The 24,472-nt window shown below is 43.2% G+C and overlaps 1 protein-coding gene across 1 annotated transcript in view; it reads left to right on the plus strand.

Moving 5' to 3' along the window:
- Positions 1 to 2,275: 2,275 nt before the first annotated feature.
- Positions 2,276 to 24,472, plus strand: part of TARS3 (threonyl-tRNA synthetase 3) — an 83,424-nt gene continuing 61,227 nt past the window's right edge. The window contains exons 1-6 of the mRNA XM_021680494.1: positions 2,276 to 2,654; positions 3,622 to 3,687; positions 4,342 to 4,538; positions 11,441 to 11,564; positions 15,971 to 16,092; positions 17,934 to 18,051. Of these exons, the coding sequence (XP_021536169.1) occupies positions 2,337 to 2,654; positions 3,622 to 3,687; positions 4,342 to 4,538; positions 11,441 to 11,564; positions 15,971 to 16,092; positions 17,934 to 18,051 (945 nt within the window). The 5' untranslated portion in view covers positions 2,276 to 2,336. The remainder of the gene's footprint in view (positions 2,655 to 3,621; positions 3,688 to 4,341; positions 4,539 to 11,440; positions 11,565 to 15,970; positions 16,093 to 17,933; positions 18,052 to 24,472) is intronic.

Raw genomic sequence — 24,472 nt, forward strand, 5'->3', positions numbered from 1 at the left:
GAAGAGCAGCTGCTACTAGAGTCGCTATCTAATTAAATTTATGACGATCCACTGTAATTCTTCATCCATTTGCCTTCCCTATAGGCCAAATAGGGGAGATAAATGGAGGTGTGGTGAGAATCAGCACGCTGCATCTTTCAAGTCATTGAGGGTGGCAGTAATCTCTGCAATTCCTCCAGGACTATAGCATTGCTTTTGGTTTACTATTTTCCATGGTCGAGAAAGTTCTAGTGGCTTCCACTTGGTCTTTCCTACCAGAATAGCTTTAAGTCCATGGGTTAGGGAACCACTGTGGATATTCTGCCAGTTGCTGAATATGTCTGTTCAAATCCCGCTTTCTGAAACTGGGGAAATAAAACCACAGTAACCTGATGAGCTCACCATCAGGTAAATCCTAGCCAGAACCTGGAAACAACCCAAATGTCCAACAACAGATAAATGGATAAACAAATTGTGGTATAGCCATATAATGGAATATTACCAGGGGTGGATGAGGGAATGAACAACAGATACACCCAAAGACATGGATAGATCTCAAAACTATGCTGAATGAAAGGAGCCAAAAAAACAGTACATGGGATATGATTCTGTTTATAGAAAACTGTAGAAAATGCAAACTAATCTGTAGCGACAGACAGCAGATCACTGGTCGCCTGAGGATTGTAGGTGGAGGCTGAAGAGAGACAAATTACAACGGAGCCTGAGAAAACTTCGGGGGCTGGGGAGGGGGCTACGCCGGGCCATAGCATTTGACAATACATGAGTCGTGGCAGAATGGGAGGAGCAGAAACCAGATGGCAGCGGGTTGAGAAGTGACTGGGAAGAGTGTGCAGACAGTGAGTCTGTGTAACTCTGTCAGGAAGCTTACCAGGGAAGGGAATAGTACAGTGGTTTCAGTGCCATACGTTACGGAACTTCCTCCTGGGAGCTGTTTGTGATTCCAGTTAGCTTACTCCAATTAGCTGCCCCCCTCAGCCCCTGGAATGCGGATCTGCTCCCAGAGTGGCATTCATTCGCCTCTCTACCTTTCTAATAATTGCCAGCCTTTATTTTCCAGAGCAATTGCTCTCTGTGTAACTTCATCAGTCCAACTAAGCTCTCCCATTTTGGAATTCTGAGGGCATTTACTACCTCTTTCTCATCATATGACGTGTTCAATTCAATTTCACCAATGTTGAAAGGCACCATAGTGTTAAGCACATAGACGCTGGCATCAGATTATCTGAGTTTGAATCTCAGCTCTGTCATGCAGTGGCTGTGTGACCTTGGTGAAGTTGCTTAGCCTCTCTGTGCTTCAGTTTATCCATTAATTTACCCGACATAATAAGAGTACTTTTTGCTATAAATATTAGAGGAGTTAGTATTTATAAAGAGCTTAAACCAGCGTCTGCCACATTCTAAGCCCTAAGAATGTTAATAAAAATCAATTTGTGTTCCTATTACAGGAAGGTTCATGCTCACAGTTACGTGGTATACAGGGATGTCTGCGGCATTTGCCTTAACCTGGAGCGAGGAGCTAGCAATTGCCCGTCAGCTTTAAATTTTCTTAGAGATCTTCTGTGCCTTGGCCCAGCGGCCTCTGCACTTGGTGAGCTTTGGCATGAAAGCCAAAGATGGTGGACTCTCAATAGTCACTTCTCAGAATCTAGCTGCAAGTTGGAAGGATGGTGACTGCTAGAATTCGCGAGAGGAAAGACAGAGCCACGCTGGGAAGGGAGATGTTAACCTTCCCAAGATTTTGGACACTTTGCGTTTCAACCAGCTCACGGTGATATTCATGGCTAGCCCTGAAGGCACGGTCTGCCTGTTCAGGCCCCACGCCACTCCCCACGCCCTGACCACCGCGCGTGCGGGTACCCAACCGCTGCACCCCGGCAGCGTGCCCAGCCTCAGCCCCACCCCTGCAGTCGCCCCCTGCCCCGCCTCCCCCTTACCCCGCCTCCTCCCTACCCCGCCTCCCCCCTCACCCCGCCTCCCCCCTCGCCCCGCCTCCCCCGAGGCTCCAGAGTATAATCCCCGCCCTGCAGTGTGCCTCCTCGGCCCTTCTCTGTTGCCCCGCCTCTTCTCCTCGCCCCGCCTCCCCGCGGTTTCTATGGTCCCAGCCTGCGGTGAGCCCCGCCCCTCCTCTCCTCGTCGCCCCGCCTCTCCCCGTCAGTCCGCCTCCCCGCGGCTCCTATAGTCCCCGCCCTGCAGTGAGCCCCGCCCCTCTCTCCTCGTCGCCCCGCCTGTCCACGACGCCCCGCCTCCCCGCGGTCTCTATAGCCCGGCCGCCACCACTGCCCCCACCGCAGCGGCTGCCACCTGAGTGGCGTCGGTGGCTTGGGGAGCCGGCCGCCATGGCGGCGGAGGCCCTGGCAGCCGAGGCCGTGGCTTCACGCCTGGAGCGGCAGGAGGAGGACATCCGCTGGCTGTGGGCGGAGGTCCAGCGCCTGAGGGACCAGCAGCTGAACGCGCCCGACCGCGGCCAGGCGGAGGGGCCGTGCCTGACGCGGGAGGTGGCGCAGCTCCGGGCGGAGAACCGCGACCTGCGCCACCGCCTCTACCGCCTGCGGCTGTGCCTCGCCGAGGAGCTGAGCCAGCAGGCGCCGCTGGAGAGCGGGGCGCAGGCGGCGACGGCGCAGGAGGAGGCCGGGCGCGCGGCTGCCGGCGCGCAGGTAACGGGGCGGCGGGCTCGTTGCGGGGAAGGGGGCGGGTGCCGCCTAGAGCCCCGGGCGGGCGGCGCCGCGGGCTGCGTGGTGCACGGGTGGCGGTGATCCCGCCGGAAGGACGGGTGCGGCCGCGGCGCGCTGCTGGACCGGCGCCTGGCGGAGCGCTGCCCTGTGCACCTGCTACGGCCTGGGGAACCAGTGCGGGGCCTGGACACCCCTTGGAGCCCTGTATTTCCAGCAGTCGCCAGACTGACTTAATGGTGTCATTTCTCAGCTCTTCCAGTAAATTGCCACATATTTTCTTCAGTAGCAGAAATAGCATTTTCCTTTGTTTGAAAAAAAATGCTGGAGTGTTTAAAACTCACTATTCTTAGCAGGAAGACCAACAGCTACGAAAGTAAACTCATCCATTTCGTCTAATGAATGGCTGGTTCTGAGCTGTTTACGACAGGTGGTTTTGGGGGCTTTTGTTGTTGTTCACTTGTTGAGATCTATATATTTAGCGTTATTATTTAATAGAGTGTTTTAATATTTTGGCTCATTGAAGGACAGATTATCATCGTGTAACATAATACGTTTTCTGAAGTTTAAAAGCTTTCTCAGACTGTGGGGTGTTCTTGAGTTCTTTACCAAGGGTAACTGTGGTGCACGGGCAACATCTTCCTAAAATAGTGTATCTACAGTGCGGCGGCAGCTACACTACCATTTTCCAGTGACATTATGTTTAAAGTTTAGGGGAAAAAACTTTAGAGAGCAAAATATGTTAAATGTACTTAGCAAGAGTGTGTGAAAATGCACAGACAGGAAGGATGGAACCCCAGAAAGTGAGTTGCCCATCTAGAGTTTAGGTGGTGGTCAGGGAAGCCCAGGCTCCAACGTGGGACACTTGCTGACTGCTCTCTCCTCTGTTTCCGATGTGTTCCTCTTTCTCGTCATTGGTATGAGTTATTTATAACTTACCTTTATTTCTCAGCCTCCTTCCAGTCAAACCCAAGAAAAGAACACTGAAGTGAAGGAGGATAGCAGGCCTGAGAGGGAGGTGAGTTGTTGCTATGGAAATAATGTAAAATACTACCTGTAATTTAAACATGCTGATACAGTTAATTGCCCAGATTAAATTAAAACATAGTTACTAATTAAATTACAACACTAGTAGTATATTCAAAACCTTGCAAGCTTTAGCTACAAGATGTCTTAACTTCGAGCTGAGCTAGCCACACAGCTCTCTTTAAGTGCTTCTTTGTCTATTTAAGTTGAGATAGCAGAGCTTTACTTTTGTGTTAAGGAAATTAGCTACCATATCAATCATGAAAACAAACCAGAATAGGTTTTCAGGATAAACACTTGGCAGGAGCAAAAGAGGAAAACCTGGCCGCGGAGGAATCAGTCTGGTTGAGATCAGACAAACAGGAAAGACAACAGAGAACGAAGTAGGATGGTATATGGGTAGGTGCTGAATTGTGCGACTGTGCATAGACGAGTGTTAAACATATGGTGGAGGGAGATATGGTAGTTAGAAGAGGTGGGCTTTGAGCTGGACCCTAAGACCTAAGAAGGAGGTGGGAAGTGACTGGCAGGAGAGTTGGAAATGACCTGGGGTGTGCAGAGAATGGGGTGAGCCTTACTGCAGGGTGAACAGGTAGAAAAAAGTGGGCTGTGTATGTTAACCTTCTTGTATTCTAATGACTTTCAGGTGACAAATCGACCAGATTTTGTGAAGGAAAGATTGAAGCTGTTTGAAATATTGAAGCAAGACCATCAGCTCTTATTTGCCGTTACTGACAAAAAGGGGAATACAAGCAATGTGATCACAGTGAGAGTGGCTGGTGGGAAAACCGTGGAAGGGGAAGTCTGGAAAACAACACCTTATCAAGTGGCCACTGAAATTAGGTAAAACCATAGTTTGGAGAAGATATTCATTATGTAGTATTGTGCCAGAGCTTGGTGACAGTGTGTTCCCTGGGGACTGTGAAAATATTTTTTTTTCTTATTTGAATAAGTTAAATGTCATTAATTTTTTCCCTCTGGCTTCGAAATAGGGCATTTAGATAAGTAGTTGAATACCAGAATAAAATCTCTTCTTCTTTAAAATGTATTTTAAAGTTCTTTTTTTTTTTTTTTTTAAGATTTTATTTATTTATTTGACAGAGAGAGAGAGTACAAACAGGGGAAGCAGCAAGGAGCAGGAGAAGCAGGCTCTCGCTGAGCAGAGAGCCTGATGTGGGGCTCGATCCCAGGACCCTGAGATTATGACCCGAGCCAAAGGCAGACGCTTAATCAACCGAGCCATCCAGGCACTACCCCCCGCCATGTTTTAAAGTTCTAAGAAAAATATATAGTAGAGAAAAATGTGTAATCCTTGACAGGTCACTTTACATTGACTTTGTTCATCATCAAAGTATTTCCATGGGATTTTACTGATCCTTTGCTGGACCTGACTCCAAGTCAAGTCATCGTCCCACCAGTAAATAACCATGGGTGGTTCTTCGAACCACGTTGGGCAGATCCCTGAAGGTTTTCAAGCCTGTTTCTTTTTATCTCTGTGGAATAATAGTGCTTTTCCCATTTACCTAATGAGGTTGTAAAAATTAAATAAAATACTGCATATGAAAAATACTCTGAAAATTAAAGTGCCTCTAGAAATGTACAAAGCAACTTATTATAGATTGAAGGTGTATGTGTTAGAGCTATTATCAACCCTGGAATAAATACTTTGACTTTCCTAGAAATTAGATACATTAGTGAAGTTATGTTATTTTGACCAATGTTAATTCCTAGCATTAAATATAATCCTATGGAAGCTATAGCTCAAGACTGCCATGTAAATAAACTTTTACTATTTAAAAAGCAAGCTTTTTCAACAGTTGAAATCTTCAGATTTCCTTGGAAAACTATGATTAAAATTATATATATTTTTTTCCATCCCATCATATCTTGTACTCTAACAGCCTCTCCCAACCTATTCCCATGTTTTCCAGGAGAGAGGTCATTAGATGTGCTTGGGAAAAAACGGGCTTTGAGGCAAAAATAAATTATGTTTCTTCATGGCGAGTCAGTTTGCATGTTGGCATATTAGAGACTGGTTCTGCACGGAAGAATCCTGTTCGAACTTGGGAAGCAAAGTTACTGGATTATAGGACAGGTTCTTCATTGTACCCTTAATAATCTGCATTTCCACAGGGTACCAGCTTACAAATCGTACAATCAAATTTCATGGTAGTGGGATTGTAGGAGCGTCTAAAAAGTAAAGTTAGCCTAAACCAAAAGATGAGCAAAGCGGGCATATCAAGCAAACCTGTTAAGAAGAGAGCCGGGATCATAGTATTACTTCAAGACACCAGAATTCAGGGCTTAAATCATCAAATGGGAGGCTTATTTCAAAAATAGACAAACAGTGTAATCCACAATGACTATTTGTCACAGAACTTTAGGAGTTAAATGATGTAGCATCAGATCAGAAATACAAAATTAAAGACACTCAGGAGTGGTAGGCTTTAACCTGTCTTTGGACCGGTTTTAGACCGATCACATAGGTAAACATTAGGGTTATATGTGTCTGAATAATAACACTGTGACAGGGACTTAGTGGTTGCTCACCAGTCTCTGTGGTCTACAGACAGAGATATCTCAGCACCTGTGGTTGGGTTTTTGGCTCCTCAGAACCTTAATTACATGTGGAAGTACAGTTCACATATTCTGTAGGTAAAATGAAATCTGTTATGAACTCAGTAAACATTAAATGACAGCAAGACAAAACAAAATAAAATTTGAAAATTACAAAAATAAACACCTCAAAATAACTCAGGTAAAAGAAAATAAAAACCACAGGATTTTTAGAAAATACTTTAATGAGGAGAATATATATCAGAAATCTATGGAATAGGACCAAAGTAGTGATCAGAAACAGATTTGTAGTGTCAAAGGTTTTTCTAATGAGAAAGAAGAAGAAACAGACTAAGAATTCAACTCAGGCAGTTAGAAAAAGGGGGGAGCTCCAAGGCGAATTAGAGAGGGGCACCTGCGTGGCGCAGTTGGTGGGACGACAGGCTCTTGATCTCAGCTCAGGTCTTGATCTCAGGGTTGTGAGTGGGGCTCTGTGTTGTTGGGCTCCTACTTAAAAAAAAAGTGAATTAGAGAATAGTAGTAACTGGAAAACTGTTTGAATAAGTAAGGGTTCAGTGAGGTGGCTGGATATAAAATAAATGAGAAATTAATAGTTTTATTAAATTATACTGCCTATTCTCTTGGGTTACTGAGAATTGATTGCATAGATGATTATTCCTGCTCTGGGGGAGTCTAAGCATAACATGTAACGTGGAAATCATTAAGGAAAAGATGGATAAATTCAAACGGCACACAAAATAAAATGCTTAAGAAAAATGGCGTTGTGTAAAAATGACACATAAAACGGGAAATGACAGATGTAAAAAAAATGTACCATATAAAACTAATGATTGCTCTCTAAGTGTTTTTCAAATTAATAGGAAAAAGATGAAAACTTCAAGAGAGGAACAGATTATCTTAGAAGTATAAATGAAAATTATGTGTTCTCGATTTGACCAAGGTTTATGCATAGCAGTTAACATTGATACAGTCTTGGGGAAATGGCACTGCTGGAGGGTGGATAAAGAGGTCTAGTCTCTTTCAAACTTTTAAAGCCTTAAAAACATGCAAACCCTAACCTTGGACCCAGCAATTCTATACATAGCCATTTGTCCTAAGGAAATACCCCTGTAGAGGTGGGGCTCACTGCTCAGTGGGGAGTCTGCTTCTCCCTCTCCTTCTGCAGCTTCCCTCTGCTTGTGTGTGCATACTCTCTATGTCAAATAAATAAATAAAATATTTAAAAAAAAGAAAAGACCCCTGTAGAAAAACGGGGCAAAGGACAGTTCGTAGTAGTTCATGAAAGAATTGTTCACAGAGTGTGGTCCCCAAACCAACAGCATGAGCATTACCTGGGAACTTAGGAGAGCAAATTGTTGGGTCCTGCTCCATACCTCTTGAATAATTAGTCTCTGTGTTTGTAAGCCCCACCAGGAGTTTCTGATGCAAGTTCAAGTTTGAGAACCACTGAGTTAGGCTACACTGCTGTCTTAAGAGATCTCCCCCGACAGCCATTGCTTGAATAAGGTAGACCTCACGTTCTCTCATATGGCAGTCCAGAGATGACCAGTCCAGGCTAGTGGACATCCCTGGTCCATGCAGTCATTTATGGACCTGGGTTCCTTCTGTTTTGTTGATCTGCCATCTCCTAGGTCACAGTTCGTCCATGTTTAGGGGTGGAAGCTGAGTTCATGGACTCACGGACTTGCTTGCAGGCAGGGGGAAGACAGCTGAGGAACAGTAATGCTTTGAGGGCCAGACCCCACAACGGCACACTCTGATTTCCTCTTACATCCTATTAGCTCACCTTTAGTCACCTGGCCACCCCTAGCAGTAAGAGAGAATGGAAATGTCACTTCTGCTGGCCAGCCACATGTCCAGCTAAAGCATTCTCCCCGTGGAAGAGGGAAAGCATGGTTTAGGGGCAGCGTCTGCCACAGTGTGTCCCTGTGACATCCAGAAATATGTGAGATCCCTTTTTCATCATCCTGCACACTTGGTCACTCCCCAGGTGAGACAGCTGTGGGTCCCAACAGCTGAAAGCATGGGATTTCCAAGTGATGTGCAGAACACCCCGTTCGTTAGGCTGGCCCCTTACACTCTAGCAACAAATAAGCTGATAGACAGGGCTGCCCACCCCACATGTGTATACATACAGTGGTGGAATACACACAAGGCCAACACGATTGAAGTGTATTTGGAAAAAAGAGGAAGGAGCAGTAGGGCATCCGGTAGTGGACAGAAGCCATCAGATTCTGCTGGCAGCGATCGGGAGGCCCACAGCCTGGCAGTGGGCAGTGCTTGGGTCAGCCCATCTGGCCACCCTTTGTTTTCTGGTCCACAGTCCCCCGGAGGCCCTGGTTTTGCTCTTGGGGAGGTTCCTAGTTGTCCATCATCTAGACAATTCCATCATCTAAGAATTCTAGAGAGAGACTTCTCACCCCTTTTTTTCCTGGCTTTTGTGCTTGGCTCATTCCTCTGTCCCTCAGTTTAATGGCCTGAAGTCATACGAAACAACAGGCTGTGGGAGGGCAGCACCCTTACTCTGATCCCTGCAGTGGGCCTGGCCCCTATTGTCAGTCTTGACGTTGGCCTTTGAGAAGGGCTGTCCGTGCCTGTCTCTCCTGCTGTTTGGGACAAATGACTGTTTCTCCAATCTGGCACAGCCTCACATTTCTGGACTCTTAGTCAGTTTGGATTACAGGCCACAGGCAGAGCCTCTCTTGGCAAAGTCCTGTGCCTTCCATCTTCTGCCTGCAAACCGTATAATTCTCACCCGGGCGGAGCTGGGTCTGGTGGTATTTTGCAAAAGCTGCAGTAGCTGTCCAGCGTTTACCAACATTCTGCCTTTTTATGCCTGCTTCCTTATATGCTACAAGCATTGTAAGCGCATTTGTTTGCTTTCAGGCTTTACCAAATATGATCTCAACTATTTAATCACGTATCTATCAATATTTGATACTTATCAAATACAAAATGATGCCACGACAAGGGGTGTTGGCCACATCTTGCTGCCCGTTTGCTAAGCCAGTGCGACGTGTTTTGATTTTGTTACTCACCTCCAGGTCCTTACTTTTTTGTATTAGTTAAGATACAGGCTAAGCTGCTGCAACAAAAAATTCAGTGGTGTAAATATGATCAGAGTCTCTCTCCGGTGGCAGTCTGGAGGTGCGGGGGGCCGACTTGGCAGGACAGCACTCTTCTTCATAAGTATCTGGAGACCTGAATTCCTTCCGTTTGGTTGCGGGACCATCTGTATGTATGTCCAGTGTTGCGCTTGTCTGCATGGTCGGGGGGAACAGCACACATGCGCTGTGGTGTGCAGGACGCGGGGAGGGGATGGAGAAGGGCTCTCTGTTGTCTTAAGGCTGAGATGCAGAAGTGCTACAGGCCACTTCTGCTTGTATCCATTGCTTCCAAACCTAGTCACATGGCCACATCTGGCTGCAAGGAAGGCTGCAAACTCCTGTACAAGAAGGAGAGAATGGATTTGAAGAACACTTAGCAGTCTACACAGCCAGTAAAAATGAAAATAAAATTCTGCTTCATTAATAACAGTAGCTAGCATTTATTAGGAAATTTTTATTGTGAGTATGCCTTATTTAATCCTTAGAATAAACGGATGAGGAAGGTCCTGTAAATCCCCATTTTACAGATGAGAGAGCCGAGGCTTAGAGTAAATTGTTCAGTGTTCAAACCCAGAGCAGGTGCTCTTAACCACAGCACTGTACCGAAGCTCAAGTTACTCACAGAAATGCAAGTTAAAACATCATATTGGAAAGAGGACGTGGTTTCATAGTACCTGACATTATGAGGGGAAAGAGAAAAGGTATTCTTGCACCTTTCCTGGTCGGAAAATTTGGCAGTATATTCCAACAGATGTCATTAAAGCATATTTCCCTTGACCTAGCAGTTTTACTTCTTGAATTTTTCCAGAGAAAATGATTGGACATGAAGATGTGTATTCAAGAATGTTCATTGCAGTGTTATTTGTCCCAAAACAAAACAAAGCAAAAAACCCCCACAAAGAAATAACCAAAATGCCCAGCCAGAGAGGGCTTAGTAAGCAAGTCTTGTTTCTTCTGCAACTAATTACTAGTGTGTTTTTCAAGTCTGTCTATTGTCAGGGAAAACGTGTGACTTACAAAGTTTAAAAAGTACGTTCCCAGATAACATATACAGAGTGGTACTATTATTAGATTTTTATTGTGGTGTATATATTTATCAAAAAATGTGGAAGGACATAGAACAAAATGTTAACAAGTAATCTCTGGGTGGTGGGATTGAGGGTTTTTTTTTTTTTTTCCTTTGCTTTCCTGTGCTTTCCAGGTTCTTAATGTGTTATTTTTGTCAATAATTATTTTTATTTTTTTTTTAAGATTTTATTTATTTATTTGAGAGAGAGAATGAGAGAGAGAGAGCATGAGGGGGGGAGGGTCAGAGGGAGAAGCAGACTCCTCGCTGAGCAAGGAGCCCGATGTGGGACTCGATCCTGGGACTCCAGGATCATGACCTGAGCTGAAGGCAGTCGCTTAACCAACTGAGCCACCCAGGCGCCCGTCAATAATTTTCAAACAACAATAAATGTGTGTGGGGGGCAGTGAGAGAGAGAGACAGAAGGAGGGGTGGATGTAGAAAAAGACTAGAAAGACATGTACTAAAATGCTAGGAGTAGTTATTTTCAGGGTGGTAAGATTTAGATGTGAGTTTTATTTTATTCTTTGTGTTTTCTCTGTTTTCCAAGTGTGGTGGTGGTGGTGGTTGTTTACAGTGGATGTATACTACTTTTGTATCTAAAATAAATGTACGAAATAAAAAAAAATCTGCTCTGTTAGTTTACATTTGTACTTTCTATTCACTTAAAAAAAAAAAACAACCCTGGAAAGTATTCTAATCTTTTGTTTTATTTTATTTATTTATTTATTTATTTATTTATTTTTTTAAAAGATTTTATTTATTTATTTGAGACAGAGAATGAGATAGAGCATGAGAGGGTCAGAGGGAGAAGCAGACTCCCTGCCGAGCAGGGAGCCCGATGTGGGACTCGATCCCGGGACTCCAGGATCATGACCTGAGCCGAAGGCAGTCGCTTAACCAACTGAGCCACCCAGGCGCCCCTAATCTTTTGTTTTAATGAATCATTGTAGCTTGCGATAAGGTTAACTCCCAAGTGACTTTTCTCTTCCTAGTCCAGAGCTGGCTGAAAGCACGGTTGTAGCCAAAGTAAATGGTGAATTATGGGACTTGGACCGTCCATTGGAAGGGGATTCCACTCTAGAGCTGCTTACGTTTGATAATGAGGAAGCTCAAGCTGTAAGTATTTAAAAACGAATCAATGAAACTTTGAGTAATTGTAAACAGTATTATGTACAAAGACACATATTGAAGTCAAGAATGATGAGTTTTGTAGCCTTCTAAGATTTAAAATTTATTGGTGTTTAGTATTTCATGAGTTTCACCTCCTAAGATTTAAAATTTGTTTATTGGTGTTTAGTAAGTATTTCATGAGTTTCACCTCCTAATATTTAAAATTTGTTTATTGGTGTTTAGTAAGTATTTCATGAGTTTCTATGGAATGCATATGTACAAATATATATCAGCTTTTAAAGAAGCCCCTATTTATCATTTTTTAAAATAATTATTTCTTTAAGCTATAGTGCTTTATTATAAAATCAATGTATATTCCAAGTGAATTTTAATAGATTCTTAAAAATGGGTCTACTTTATAATATATGTAGGAGAATTGGAAAACATCAAAACTCAGATATCTTTTAAATAGTTATTAATGTAATATTCTGTAAAATAGATACCAGATTTTTATGTAGGTCTCTGATATGCATCGTTACCTTAAGTTTGCAGTTTTCCTTTCATGTGGCCCGCTGTCCACCTAAAACCTAACCTGTGATTAGTTTAGGTTGTATTAATCTTGAAACTTAGGCTAAATTTCTTGATTTATTAACTCAAACTTATAAGAAGCATATTATAATTACTTTTCTGTGTGAAATATGTGAGGTATAACAATTCAGTAGCTAAATAATACCATATTAATAAAATCACATTTAAAAGTGATTTGGAAAGAGCAATTTTTAGAAGAAATACATAGCATATATGTATTACTTAGTTTTTCTCATGAGTTGTTAACAGCTGTCACTTAACTTCATCCCAGATTTCATCCCTAGACTTTAAAATTTTATAAATTCTTCAGTCAACTGACCAGCATCTAAGGCCCTGGAGGCACATAAAGACACTGTAGGGCTACAGTGGACAAAGCATGGAGACTCCCACTTCCAAGAGTTTTAAGAGTTTACAGCCAGTGGGAGGAGGTAGTAAACAAGGAAACAAACAACTAGAGGTTTCAGATAGTGTCAGTTTCTGGAGAAAGTCTAATAGGGGCTGGAACCAAGAGCCACCATGATAGCTGGTGGGGCAATTAGTTTTGATCCTCAACTAAGGGCCCAGATCCTGCCTGAAAGCCTTGCATTTTCCCACACTGGCAGGCTCTTGGTTTATCTGCAGGTGTTGCTCCTGAGACTCTTTTTACATAGTTGGCTGTTGAACTCCTTCAATCTGCCATGTACTGGGGTGGTAGGGGATGGAAGAACTACCAACTTTAATGTTCCATGGAGATGTGGGCATCTTTGAGATTCTTCTCTCCTTGCATTCAGTGACCTCATGAAAAAGAAAACATTTGTTATCATTAGAAATCTTTCTAGAGTGCCGAACCAGCAGGCCCCTCTGCTTGCCATGCTCATAACATGGTGTCGGACATCGGATTGTAGAGTTACCATAAGTATGTGTGGTTGTTGATGAAAATGATAATAGGCAAAAACATTTACCAAATGTTTATTTACCAAACATTTACCAAGTGACCCTGGCCCCTTGAGTTCCCAGTTACCCTAGCACACATGTATGTTTTAATCCCTGTTTTACAGATGAAGTAACCAGAGCTCGGAATGGTGAAGTAACTTTTCTAAGATCTTGGTGCTGCTTTTAATGTAATTTAGTAACAAAGATTTTTGTTGTTGTTGTTCCTGGAATTTATTTTCCTGTTGCTATAAACATAGTAAGATACTGAACATAAACCAACTTACAAATATTTAGCACATATCCATGAAAAAGAAACCCTATAGAAAAACGAATCTTGAAAACCCAGATCTAAAAAAATGAGAAATTAATGATTTTTTAAAAGCATTTTTTGCTTTATGGAAAATTTCAAGACTCCTTTATATTGTAAAAGATGATTCTATTTATAAGAATAGTTAGAGCATAACATAACATACAGAAGAAACACCCTCTGCCCTTTAGATAAGTTCATATAGAAAATGACAGGAAGAATATTCACATAAAGCTGATAAATATACACAACAGAAACAAGGGGCATTTTATAAAATGATACAGCTTGCAAGTTTAAAACATATCTAATGGTATTTCCTTTTGTAAGCGTATTGTCCACTAAAAGAATATATGTAGGTAGATATTATTCTACTTTAAATCTTTGGGGGAAGTCCCAGGGAAACCAGTGATGTGCGGCTATGATTTCATGCTCAAGAAAACACAAGGTACTTGGTGGTACTTAGAGGTGTGAACCAGAAAAGCAGATTTACATAAGAACCAAAGCTGCTAGTTCTGTGCTTTTAGTGCAGCTCAGGGGTCTCTTCCAGTACATCAGGGCATGAGTCGGGCTTCACCCCCCATTTCAATGGCCACTTCCCCCATCCTCTGGATTCTCTCAGCAGTGACAATGAACCACGCCCTTCTTTTAAGGTCCTTTATGGTGCCACTGCTTTTCTGGTTTCATTCCCACCATCGGTTCTTTCTCAGTCTCCTTTGCTGGCTTTTTCTTCTTCATCTGCCTGCAGAGTGAAGACTTCCTCAGTGCTCAGTCATGGCACCGTCTGCCTTTAGATTCCCGTTCCAAGCGGTTCTATTAACTGTCCGCTGTCAATTCTTCTGTCTGTGGCTAGACATGTCTCAGTTTTGTGTACGCTGCTGGCCATGCGCTATCTCCATCCAGAGATCGTACAGAAATCCTGAGTATGTCCACGGCGGAACTCTTGATTTTAGCCCTATCTCAGTGTACACCTCCACGACATGCCTAACTGCTCAACCTAGAGTCTCAGAGGTTGTGTGTGATTACAGCCTGCTCTCCCAGCTCCAGGCTTGAATTAATTGGTAAGCCGTTACTTTCCCGATGTATCTTGAATCTGCCCACTTCTCCCTATCTCCACTGCCACTGTCCAAGAGTCCACGATGGTGTTATTATAGCACAACCCAAGAAACTGCCCACCTGCTGTCCTATTTATTCCCCTCCAATCCATTCCTGTACTGCTACCAAATGGTGTTTTAAAAGGTAAATTGAAATTTTTTCTGCTTAAAGCCCTTCACTGCATCTCACTGCATTTAGAATAAAACTCAGCTTCCCTCCTCCCCCGGCCCAAGGCCTGCATGGCTGCTGGCCCATTCTTCTCTCTGCAGCCTTTCTCAGGCTACCCTGCTTTCCCCTTACATGTTCCTGACTCTCTGTGAAGGTGGAGCCTTCACTGTTACTCTTCATTCCAGTGCCCTGTTCATCTCCTTTTAAATCTTCTCGTCTTGTGATTATGCACTTACTAGTTTGTTTATGCCTGTGTCTCCCACCCTGCGCTGCAAACTGCAGGAGGCTGGTGACTCCTTTTTGTTCACTGTTGTATCCCCAACACCTAACACAGAGTTTGGCTCAACAAATATCTAGGTGTGGACAGAGCACCAAAGAAGAGGCTTGGGTTCATGTTGGCCTGCCCTCCTGGCACCATCCAAAGCAAAGGGACCGACCCTCTGGGGCCGTTGGCAGGTCCTATCCCAGCCTAATGCTGCGGGTTGGGATTACACGTAGCCTGCTCAGCCAGCCAGCCTCCCTCTGTTCTGATTGATTTTATTTGTCAAACAGCTTTCTCATTGTAACGTTTCCTATTTGATAAGGGAAGGAAAGTGCTGCCAGGGGACTCCGTTGTCTTGCTTCTTCGGCACCTATATTTATTTGGTGACTTCGGTTAGTTTTAGTTTATCTGTAAACCACTGATTCCTTGCGAATTCAAAACCAGATTTAAGACCCAACTTTCCGACCTTGTAGACCTGCTGAGTGGCCCTTGGATGGTGGTAAATAAACTCATGTGGGTGCTGCCCGGGGCTCTCAGGCCACATTCCCAGGCCACACTCGTCTCCCTCCAGGGCCATCTTGTCAAAAGCTGTTCAACCTGCGGACACTGCCGTGTAGATGCAAACTACTTTGGCCCTCTGTGTTCAGCTTTGAGGCTGTCCCTGGAGAGAAAGGAAGGAAACTGGTGTCTGTCACCCTTGGCTTTCCTCCACTCTGGGCTGAGCCGGGCTGCCGCGCGACTCCTCCGCTCAGCCTTCCAAGCGGATGGTTGAGGCTTTGATAGACAACCTCTCTGCGAGTGAAGATGGACTTGGAAGGACGTGGTTTCGGAGCTGTGCTTTAGCTGTGACTCAAGACAGCAGTTTACACTTGAACCCAGCTTGTGGCCCTGGTGTAATTGCCAGGAACGCTCAGAAAGTGTTCTCTTTGACGTGGGCATTGAAGCGTTTCTTTTCAAATTGATGTTGCTCTGTGTCTTGGCGTTTGTCCCCTTAAAGGTGACCCACTCGCTTCCTTGTGTGATTGGACTAACAGTTTCCCATGCCGTAATTTCGATGGCCACTGGCCTCTGTGTTCCACACAGGTGTACTGGCATTCCAGTGCTCACATCCTTGGGGAGGCCATGGAGCTTTACTACGGAGGCCATCTGTGCTATGGTCCACCCATTGAAAACGGATTTTATTATGACACGTTCATTGGAGACAGGTAATGCCGCTGCACAGTCACTTCTGAAGGCATGCGTTTATAATGGTTACGTATTAATTCAGTGAATGTGTATATGTTCTATGACTTGAGCATAGATTGGCTATGTTTGAAAATTATTCTTTTATGGGTTTAGATTCCAGAGGAACTTCTCGAACTTTCTTTTTTTTTTTTTTTTAAAGATTTTATTTATTTATTTGAGAGAGAATGAGAGAGAGAGAGAGCCCATGAGAGGGGGGAGGGTCAGAGGGAGAAGCAGATCCCCTGCTGAGCAAGGAGCCCGATATGGGACTCGATCCCGGGACTCCAGGATCATGACCTGAGCCGAAGGCAGTCGCTTAACCAGCTGAGCCACCCAGGCGCCCCTTCTCGAACTTTCTTTCTTGTCCCCAGAAGGAAGTGATAATACTATTTATCTCACATGAGACCTGCTAGAGCCTAGTACTAAATTAAGAACAGAATCTCAAATTTAATCCCCAGGGAGTGGCTGGTTCAGTTCTGCTCCATGATAATGAAGGGTGCTATCCACCTTGGCCAGACATCTCACGCAGATAAGTACCATGCAGAGTAGGGCACAGAGGCCTCACATTCTGTAGGTCTGTGCTTGAAATCATTAGCAACAGGCCCAGCCCCAGCCCGCCACCTGTATTCCCCATAGCTCTTAAGGACTAGCTGCCAAAGCTGAAACCTGAGGGTCCTAATTCCTGTCCCTCCCTCAATGCAGTTCTTCCAGTCCTATCTCCTAAATAGTTCTCCCATCCTCCCTTCTTCCTCTGTACTTCTGCCTGAATTAGACTCATAACATCTCTTGCCGGATGACTTTGGTACATTTTGTCCCTACCTGTCACCACCGCACTGCTCAAATGATCTCCCTAACTGAGCACCCAGTACTCTATAGCTCCTGCGTACAGCCTTGTCCAGCTTCATCTCCTGTTCCCACCACCCCAAGATTCATTCAACAAGATTTTTTGACTGTGCTCTGTGCTTGGTGCTGGTGATTCAGCAGTGAACAGATTAGTCTGTTCCCGTGGAGCTAACAGTCTGGTTAGCTTAGACAATAAACAAACGAACAGCCACCTATCAGGTGGTGATGAGTGGTATGGAGGAAAAGAAACTAGGTGTGGGGAGGTGTGTGCGATGACAGGTGGTCAGGAAAGGGTAAAGTGATGCTGAAGCAGGGACCAGAATGGAGGAAGGGAGCAAGTGCTGAGGCTGCTGTGTGTGTGGGCGGGTGTATTTATGGGCCTTTGGGGGTAGAACATTCTAGGCCTCTGGGACCTCCCTGGTGTGGGCCTGTGCCTGGGTTGTTTGAGGAAAGGCAAGGAAGCCAGCGTGGGTGGAGGGAGTGAGGGTAAACCAGAGAGCAGCTGAAAGAGGTCAGCCGATGGCTCCTGGAGGTCCATTCCCTGTGAGTACCAGACTGGATGCTGCAGTTCACACCCACAGATCTTTCTCCCAACCCAATTCCACAGTCACCGAGGGCGGGGATTTGTGAGCACTTACCACATCTCTTTAGAACAAAAATGTAGATGCGTGAAGTATAAGGTTGACTTCATGAAGAACAGGTCTCAAAGGAGCTTAGTCTAACTGGGGAAGATTCTAACAGGGCTTTTCAAATTACACACCTCATTGCAGAGAAGAACTGCAGGCAAATCATTTCCTCTGTTGGGGCCTCAGGATTCTTCTTTGAGAAATGAGATTATCTGCCTTGCATGTGGATGTATGACTTTCTGAAGTCCTGGTACAATAAAACACGAAATTCCTCAATGTCAGTGACAAGGGTCCACAGAAAGGTCAGGAAGGCTGAGAAATCTGAGTTGACTCTCACTTGCTCTTCTTTTTAGAGCAGTGTCCAGCACAGAACTGTCAGCCCTCGAGAACATCTGTAAGACTATCATAAAAGAAAAGCAACCTTTCGAAAGACTGGAAGTCAGCAAGGAAGTTCTCCTCGAAATGTTTAAGGTAATTTCAGGAAACTCTTTAGAATAAGAAAACCTTTTGCCAGGAATATTAAAAATGATTCATTGACATAGCTTTTTCTTTTTTAAACAAATAATTGAGTGTTGCTTGCCACATTGTTCTAGTCAGTTTGGCAGCCTACTGTGAGGTTGTCACTAGTCACCCAATGTGATATGTCCCTACTATGTCCTGAAAATTTTAATGCAGTTATATGTAGGTGAAGGACCAGGTGATAATTTTCATGTGTGTGTTTATAAATCTGATTAATTTTGAGTATTGTTAATATTTTGACTACTAAATTCAATAATACTTCTGCTTTCTCTTTATGTTGTTTTGACCAATGTATGTAAACATATTCTTAATTTAATTTTTATTTAGTGTGCGAATGGGGGTGGGGCATGGGGGAGGGGAGGGGCAGAGGCAGAGAGGGAGAATCTTAAGGAGATTCCACATCCAGCCCACTGTGGAGCCTGACTCAGGGCTCGATCTCACGACCCTAAAATCATGACTGGAGCTGAAATCAAGAGTTGGATGCTTAAGAGACTGAACCACCCAGGCGCCCCCTGATTTTATTATTTATTTATTTATTTATTTATTTATATTCTTATTCTTATGTTAATCCCCATACATTACATCATTAGTTTTAGATGAAGTGTTCCATGATTCATTGTTTGTGCATAACACCCAGTGCTCCATGCAGAACGTGCCCTCTTTAATACCCATCACCAGACTAACCCATCCTCGCACCCCCCTCCCCTCTAGAACCCTCAGTTTGTTTTTCAGAGTCCATCGTCTCTCATGGTTCGTCTACCCCTCCAATTTCCCCCGCTTCATTCTTCCCCTCCTGCTACCTTCTTCTTCTTCTTTTTTTTTTCTTAACATATATTGCATTATTTGTTTCAGGGGTACAGATCTGAGATTCAACAGTCTTGCACAATTCACAGCGCTTACCAGAGCACATACCCTCCCCAGTGTCTATCACCCAGTCACCCCATCCCTCCCACCCCACCCCCCACTCCAGCAACCCTCAGTTTGTTTCCTGCAATTAAGAATTCCTCATATCAGTGAGATCATATGATACATGTCTTTCTCTGTTTCACTTATTTCGCTCAACATAATACCCTCCAGTTCCATCCACGTCGTTGCAAATGGCAAGATCTCATTCCTTTTGATGGCTGCATAATATTCCATTGTATATATATACCACTTCTTCTTTATCCATTCATCTGTCGATGGACATCTTGGCTCTTTCCACAGTTTGGCTATTGTGGACATTGCTGCTATAAACATCGGGGTGCACGTACCCTTTCGGATCCCTACTTTTATATCTTTGGGGTAAATACCCAGTAGTGCAATTGCTGGATCATACGGTAGCTCTATTTTCAACTTTTTGAGGCACCTCCGTACTGTTTTCCAGAGTGGCTGCACCAGCTTGCATTCCCACCAACAGTGTAGGAGGGTTCCCCTTTCTCCGCATCCCCGCCAACATCTGTCATTTCCTGACTTGTTAATTTTAGCCACTCTGACTGGTGTGAGGTGGTATCTCATTGAGGTTTGGATTTGGATTTCCCTGATGCCGAGCGATATTGAGCACTTTTTCATGTGTCTGTTGGCCATTTGGATGTCTTCTTTGGAAAAATGTCTGTTCATGTCTTCTGCCCATTTCTTGATTGGATTCTTTGTTCTTTGGGTGTTGAGTTTGATGAGTTCTTTATAGATTTTGGATACTAGCCCTTTATCTGATATGTCATTTGCAAATATCTTCTCCCATTCTGTCGGTTGTCTTTTGGTTTTGTTGACTGTTTCCTTTGCTTTGCAAAAGCTTTTTATCTTGATGAAGTCCCAATAGTTCAGTTTTGCCCTTGCTTCCCTTGCCTTTGGCGATGTTTCTAGGAAGAAGTTGCTTCGGCTGAGGTCAAAGAGGTTGCTGCCTGTGTTCTCCTTTAGGATTTGGATGGACTCCTGTCTCACATTGAGGTCTTTCAACCATTTGGAGTCTATTTTTGTGTGTGGTGTAAGGAAATGGTCCGGTTTCATTCTTCTGCATGTGGCTATCCAATTTTCCCAACACCATTTGTTGAAGAGACTGTCTTTGTTCCATTGGACATTCTTTCCTGCTTTGTCAAAGATGAGTTGACCATAGAGTTGAGGGTCCATTTCTGGGCTCTCTATTCTGTTCCATTGATCTATGTGTCTGTTTTTGTGCCAGTACCATGCTGTCTTGATGATGACAGCTTTGTAATAGAGCTGGAAGTCCGGAATTGTGATGCCACCAGCTTTGCTTTTCTTTTTCAACATTCCTCTGGCTATGCGGGGTCTTTTCTGGTTCCATACAAATTTTAGGATGATTTGTTCCATTTCTTTGAAAAAAGTGGAAGGTATTTTGATGGGGATTGCATTGAATGTGTAGATTGCTCTGGGTAGCATTGACGTCTTCACAATATTTGTTCTTCCAATCCATGAGCATGGAACATTTTTCCGTTTCTTTGTGTCTTCCTCCATTTCTTTCATGAGTATTTTATAGTTTTCTGAGTACAGATTCTTTGCCTCCTTGGTTAGATTTATTCCTAGGTATCTTATGGTTTTGGGTGCATCTGTAAATGGGATTGACTCCTTAATTTCTCTTTCTTCTGTCTTGTTGTTGGTGTATAGGAATGCCACTGACTTCTGTGCATTGATTTTATATCCTGCCACTTTACTGAATTCCTGTATGAGTTCTAGCAGTTTTGGGGTGGAGTCTTTTGGGTTTTCCACATAAAGTATCATATCATCTGCAAAGAGTGAGAGTTTGACTTCTTCTTTGCCAATTTGGATGCCTTTGATTGCTTTTTGTTGTCTGATTGCTGTGGCTAGGACTTCCAATACTATGTTGAATAGCAGTGGTGATAGTGGACATCCCTGCCGCGTTCCTGACCTTAGGGGGAAAGCTCTCAGTTTTTCCCCATTGAGAATGATATTCACTGTAGGTTTTTCGTAGATGGCTTTTATGATATTGAGGTATGTACCCTCTATGCCTATACTCTGAAGAGTTTTGATCAAGAAAGGATGCTGTACTTTGTCAAAAGCTTTTTCTGCATCTATTGAGAGGATCATATGATTCTTGTTCTTTCTTTTGTTAATGTATTGTATCACATTGATTTGCGGATGTTGAACCAACCGTGCAGCCCAGGGATAAATCCCACTTGGTCATGGTGAATAATCCTTTTAATGTACTGTTGGATCCTATTGGCTAGTATTTTGGTGAGAATTTTTGCATCCATGTTCATCAGGGATATTGGTCTGTAATTCTCCTTTTTGATGGGGTCTTTGTCTGGTTTTGGGATCAAGGTAATGCTGGCCTCATAAAATGAGTTTGGAAGTTTTCCTTCCATTTCTATTTTTTGGAACAGTTTCAGAAGAATAGGTATTAAGTCTTCTTGAAATGTTTGGTAGAATTCCCCTGGGAAGCCATCTGGCCCTGGGCTTTTGTTTTTTGGGAGATTTTTGATGACTGCTTCAATTTCCTTAGTGGTTATAGGTCTGTTCAGGTTTTCTATTTCTTCCCGGTTCAGTTTTGGTAGTTGATACATCTCTAGGAATGCATCCATATCTTCCAGGTTATCTAATTTGCTGGCATAGAGTTGCTCATAATATGTTCTTATAATTGTTTGTATTTCTTTGGTGTTGGTTGTGATCTCTCCTCTTTCATTCATGATTTTGTTGATTTGGGTCATTTCTCTTCTCTTTTTGATAAGTCTGGCCAGGGGTTTATCAATCTTGTTAATTCTTTCAAAGAACCAGCTCCTAGTTTCGTTGATCTGTTCTACTGTTCTTTTAGTTTCTATTTCATTGATTTCTGCTCTGATCTTTATTATTTCTCTTCTCCTGCTGGGTTTAGGCTTTATTTGCTGTTCTTTCTCCAGCTCCTTTAGGTGTAGGGTTAGGTTGGGTACTTGAGACCTTTCTTGCTTCTTGAGGAAGGCTTGTATTGCTATATACTTTCCTCTTAGGACTGCCTTTGCTGCATCCCAAAGATTTTGAATAGTTGTGTTTTCATTTTCATTGGTTTCCATGTATTTTTTTAATTCTTCTTTAATTTCCTGGTTGACCCATTCATTCTTCAGTAGGATGCTCTTTAGCCTCCATGTATTTGAGTTCTCTCCAACTTTCCTCTTGTGATTGAGTTCTAGTTTCAAAGCATTGTGGTCTGAAAATAGGCAGGGAATAATTCCTATCTTTTGGTACCGGTTGAGACCTGATTTATGACCTAGGATGTGATCTATTCTGGAGAATGTTCCATGGGCACTAGAGAAGAATGTGTATTCCGTTGCTTTGGGGTGGAATGTTCTGAATATGTCTGTAAAGTCCATTTGGTCCAGTGTGTCATTTCAAGTCTTTATTTCCTTGTTGATCTTTTGCTTAGACGATCTGTCCATTTCAGTGAAGGGGGTGTCAAAGTCCCCCACTATTATTGTATTGTTGTTGATGTGTTTCTTTGCTTTTGTTATTATTTGCCTTATATAATTGGCTGCTCCCATGTTAGGGGCATAGATATTTACAACTGTTAGATCTTCTTGTTGGATAGATCCTTTAAGTATGATATAGTGTCCTTCCTCATCTCTTATTACAGTCTTTGGTTTAAAATCTAATTAGTCTGATATAAGGATTGCCACCCCAGCTTTCTTTTGGTGTCCATTAGCATGGTAAATGGTTTTCCACCCCCTCACTTTCAATCTGGGGGTGTCTTTGGTTCTAAAATGAGTCTCTTGCAGACAGCATATCGATGGGTCTTGTTTTTTAATCCAGTCTGATAGCCTGTGTCTTTTGATTGGGGCATTGAGCCCATTTACATTCAGGGTAACTATTGAAAGATAGGAATTTAGTGCCATTGTATTGCCTGTAAGGTGACTGTTACCGTATATTGTCTGTGTTCCTTTCTGGTCTATGTTGCTTTTAGGCTCTCTCTTTGCTTAGAGGACCCCTTTCAAGATTTCCTGTAGGGCTGGTTTTGTGTTTGCAAATTCCTTTAGTTTTTGTTTGTCCTGGAAGCTCTTTATCTCTCCTTCCATTTTGAATGACAGCCTAGCTGGATATAGTATTCTTGGCTGCATATTTTTCTCATTTAGTGCTCTGAATATATCCTGCCAGTCCTTTCTGACCTGCCAGGTCTCTGTGGATAGGTCTGTTGTCAGTCTAATGTTTCTACCCTTGTAGGTTACATATCTCTTTTCCCGAGCTGCTTTCAGGATTTTCTCTTTGTCTATGAGACTCATAAGTTTTACTATTAGATGTCGGGGTGTTGACCTATTTTTATTGATTTTGAGAGGGGTTCTCTGTGCTTCCTGGATTTTGATGCCTGTTTCCTTCCCCAAATTAGGGAAGTTCTCTGCTATAATTTGCTCCATTATACCTTCTGCCCCTCTCTCTCTTTCTTCTTCTTCTGGGATCCCAATTATTCTAATGTTGTTTCATCTTATGGTATCGCTTATCTCTCGAATTCTGTCCTCGTGATCCAGTAGTTGTTTATCTCTCTTTTTCTCAGCTTCTTTATTTTCCATCATTTGGTCTTCTATATTACTGATTCTCTCTTCTGCCTCATTTATCCTAGCAGTTAGCACCCCCATTTTTTATTGCACCTCATTAATAGCCTTTTTGATTTCTACTTGGTTAGATTTTAGTTCTTTTACTTCTCCAGAAAGGGTTTCTCTAATAACTTCCGTATTTTTTTCAAGCCCAGTTAGTATCTTTAAAGTGATGATTCTGAACTCTAGATCTGACATCGTACTAATGTCTGTATTGAGTAGGTCCCTGGCAGTCGGTACTACCTCTTGTTCTTTTTGTTGAGGTGATTTTTTCCGTCTTGTCATTTTGTGCAGAGGAGAATAGATTAATGAGAGAACAAAATGCTAGCAGAGTAACAACGTCCCCAGAAAATATACTCTAAACAAATCAGAAAAGACCTTCCAGAAAGTGGTCGCTTTTCTGATGAGAGAGTTGTTGCTCTTCTTTCTTCGATCTGTTGAGTTTGTAGGTGTTCAGAATGGTTTGATCCCTATCCAGCTGAATTCCTGAGAGGAGACAAAATCCAGGTGTCCTACTCCTCTGCCATCTTGCTCCGCCCCCTGCTTTTATTTTTTAAATCATATCAAAGAAAGCACGTAATTTGAACACAGAATATTGTTAATTTTGTGGGCTTGAATTAAAAAATAGGTTTGGGCTTGGTAAAGTTGCAGGTACTCGGGTGTGTGTGTGTGTGTGTATGTGTGTGTATGTGTGTGTGGTAAAATACACAAAATAGAAAAATTTATTATATTAACCATTTTTAAGTATACAGTTCTGTGGCATTTGGTACATTCATATTGTGCAACCATCACCACCATCCATCTCCAGAGCTTTTTCCTCTTCCCCACCTGGAACCCCAACCTAGTAAACACTAACTCCCCGT

The sequence above is a fragment of the Neomonachus schauinslandi genome, chromosome 9 (genome assembly GCF_002201575.2).
Source record: "Neomonachus schauinslandi chromosome 9, ASM220157v2, whole genome shotgun sequence".
NCBI classification, from domain to species: domain Eukaryota; kingdom Metazoa; phylum Chordata; class Mammalia; order Carnivora; family Phocidae; genus Neomonachus; species Neomonachus schauinslandi.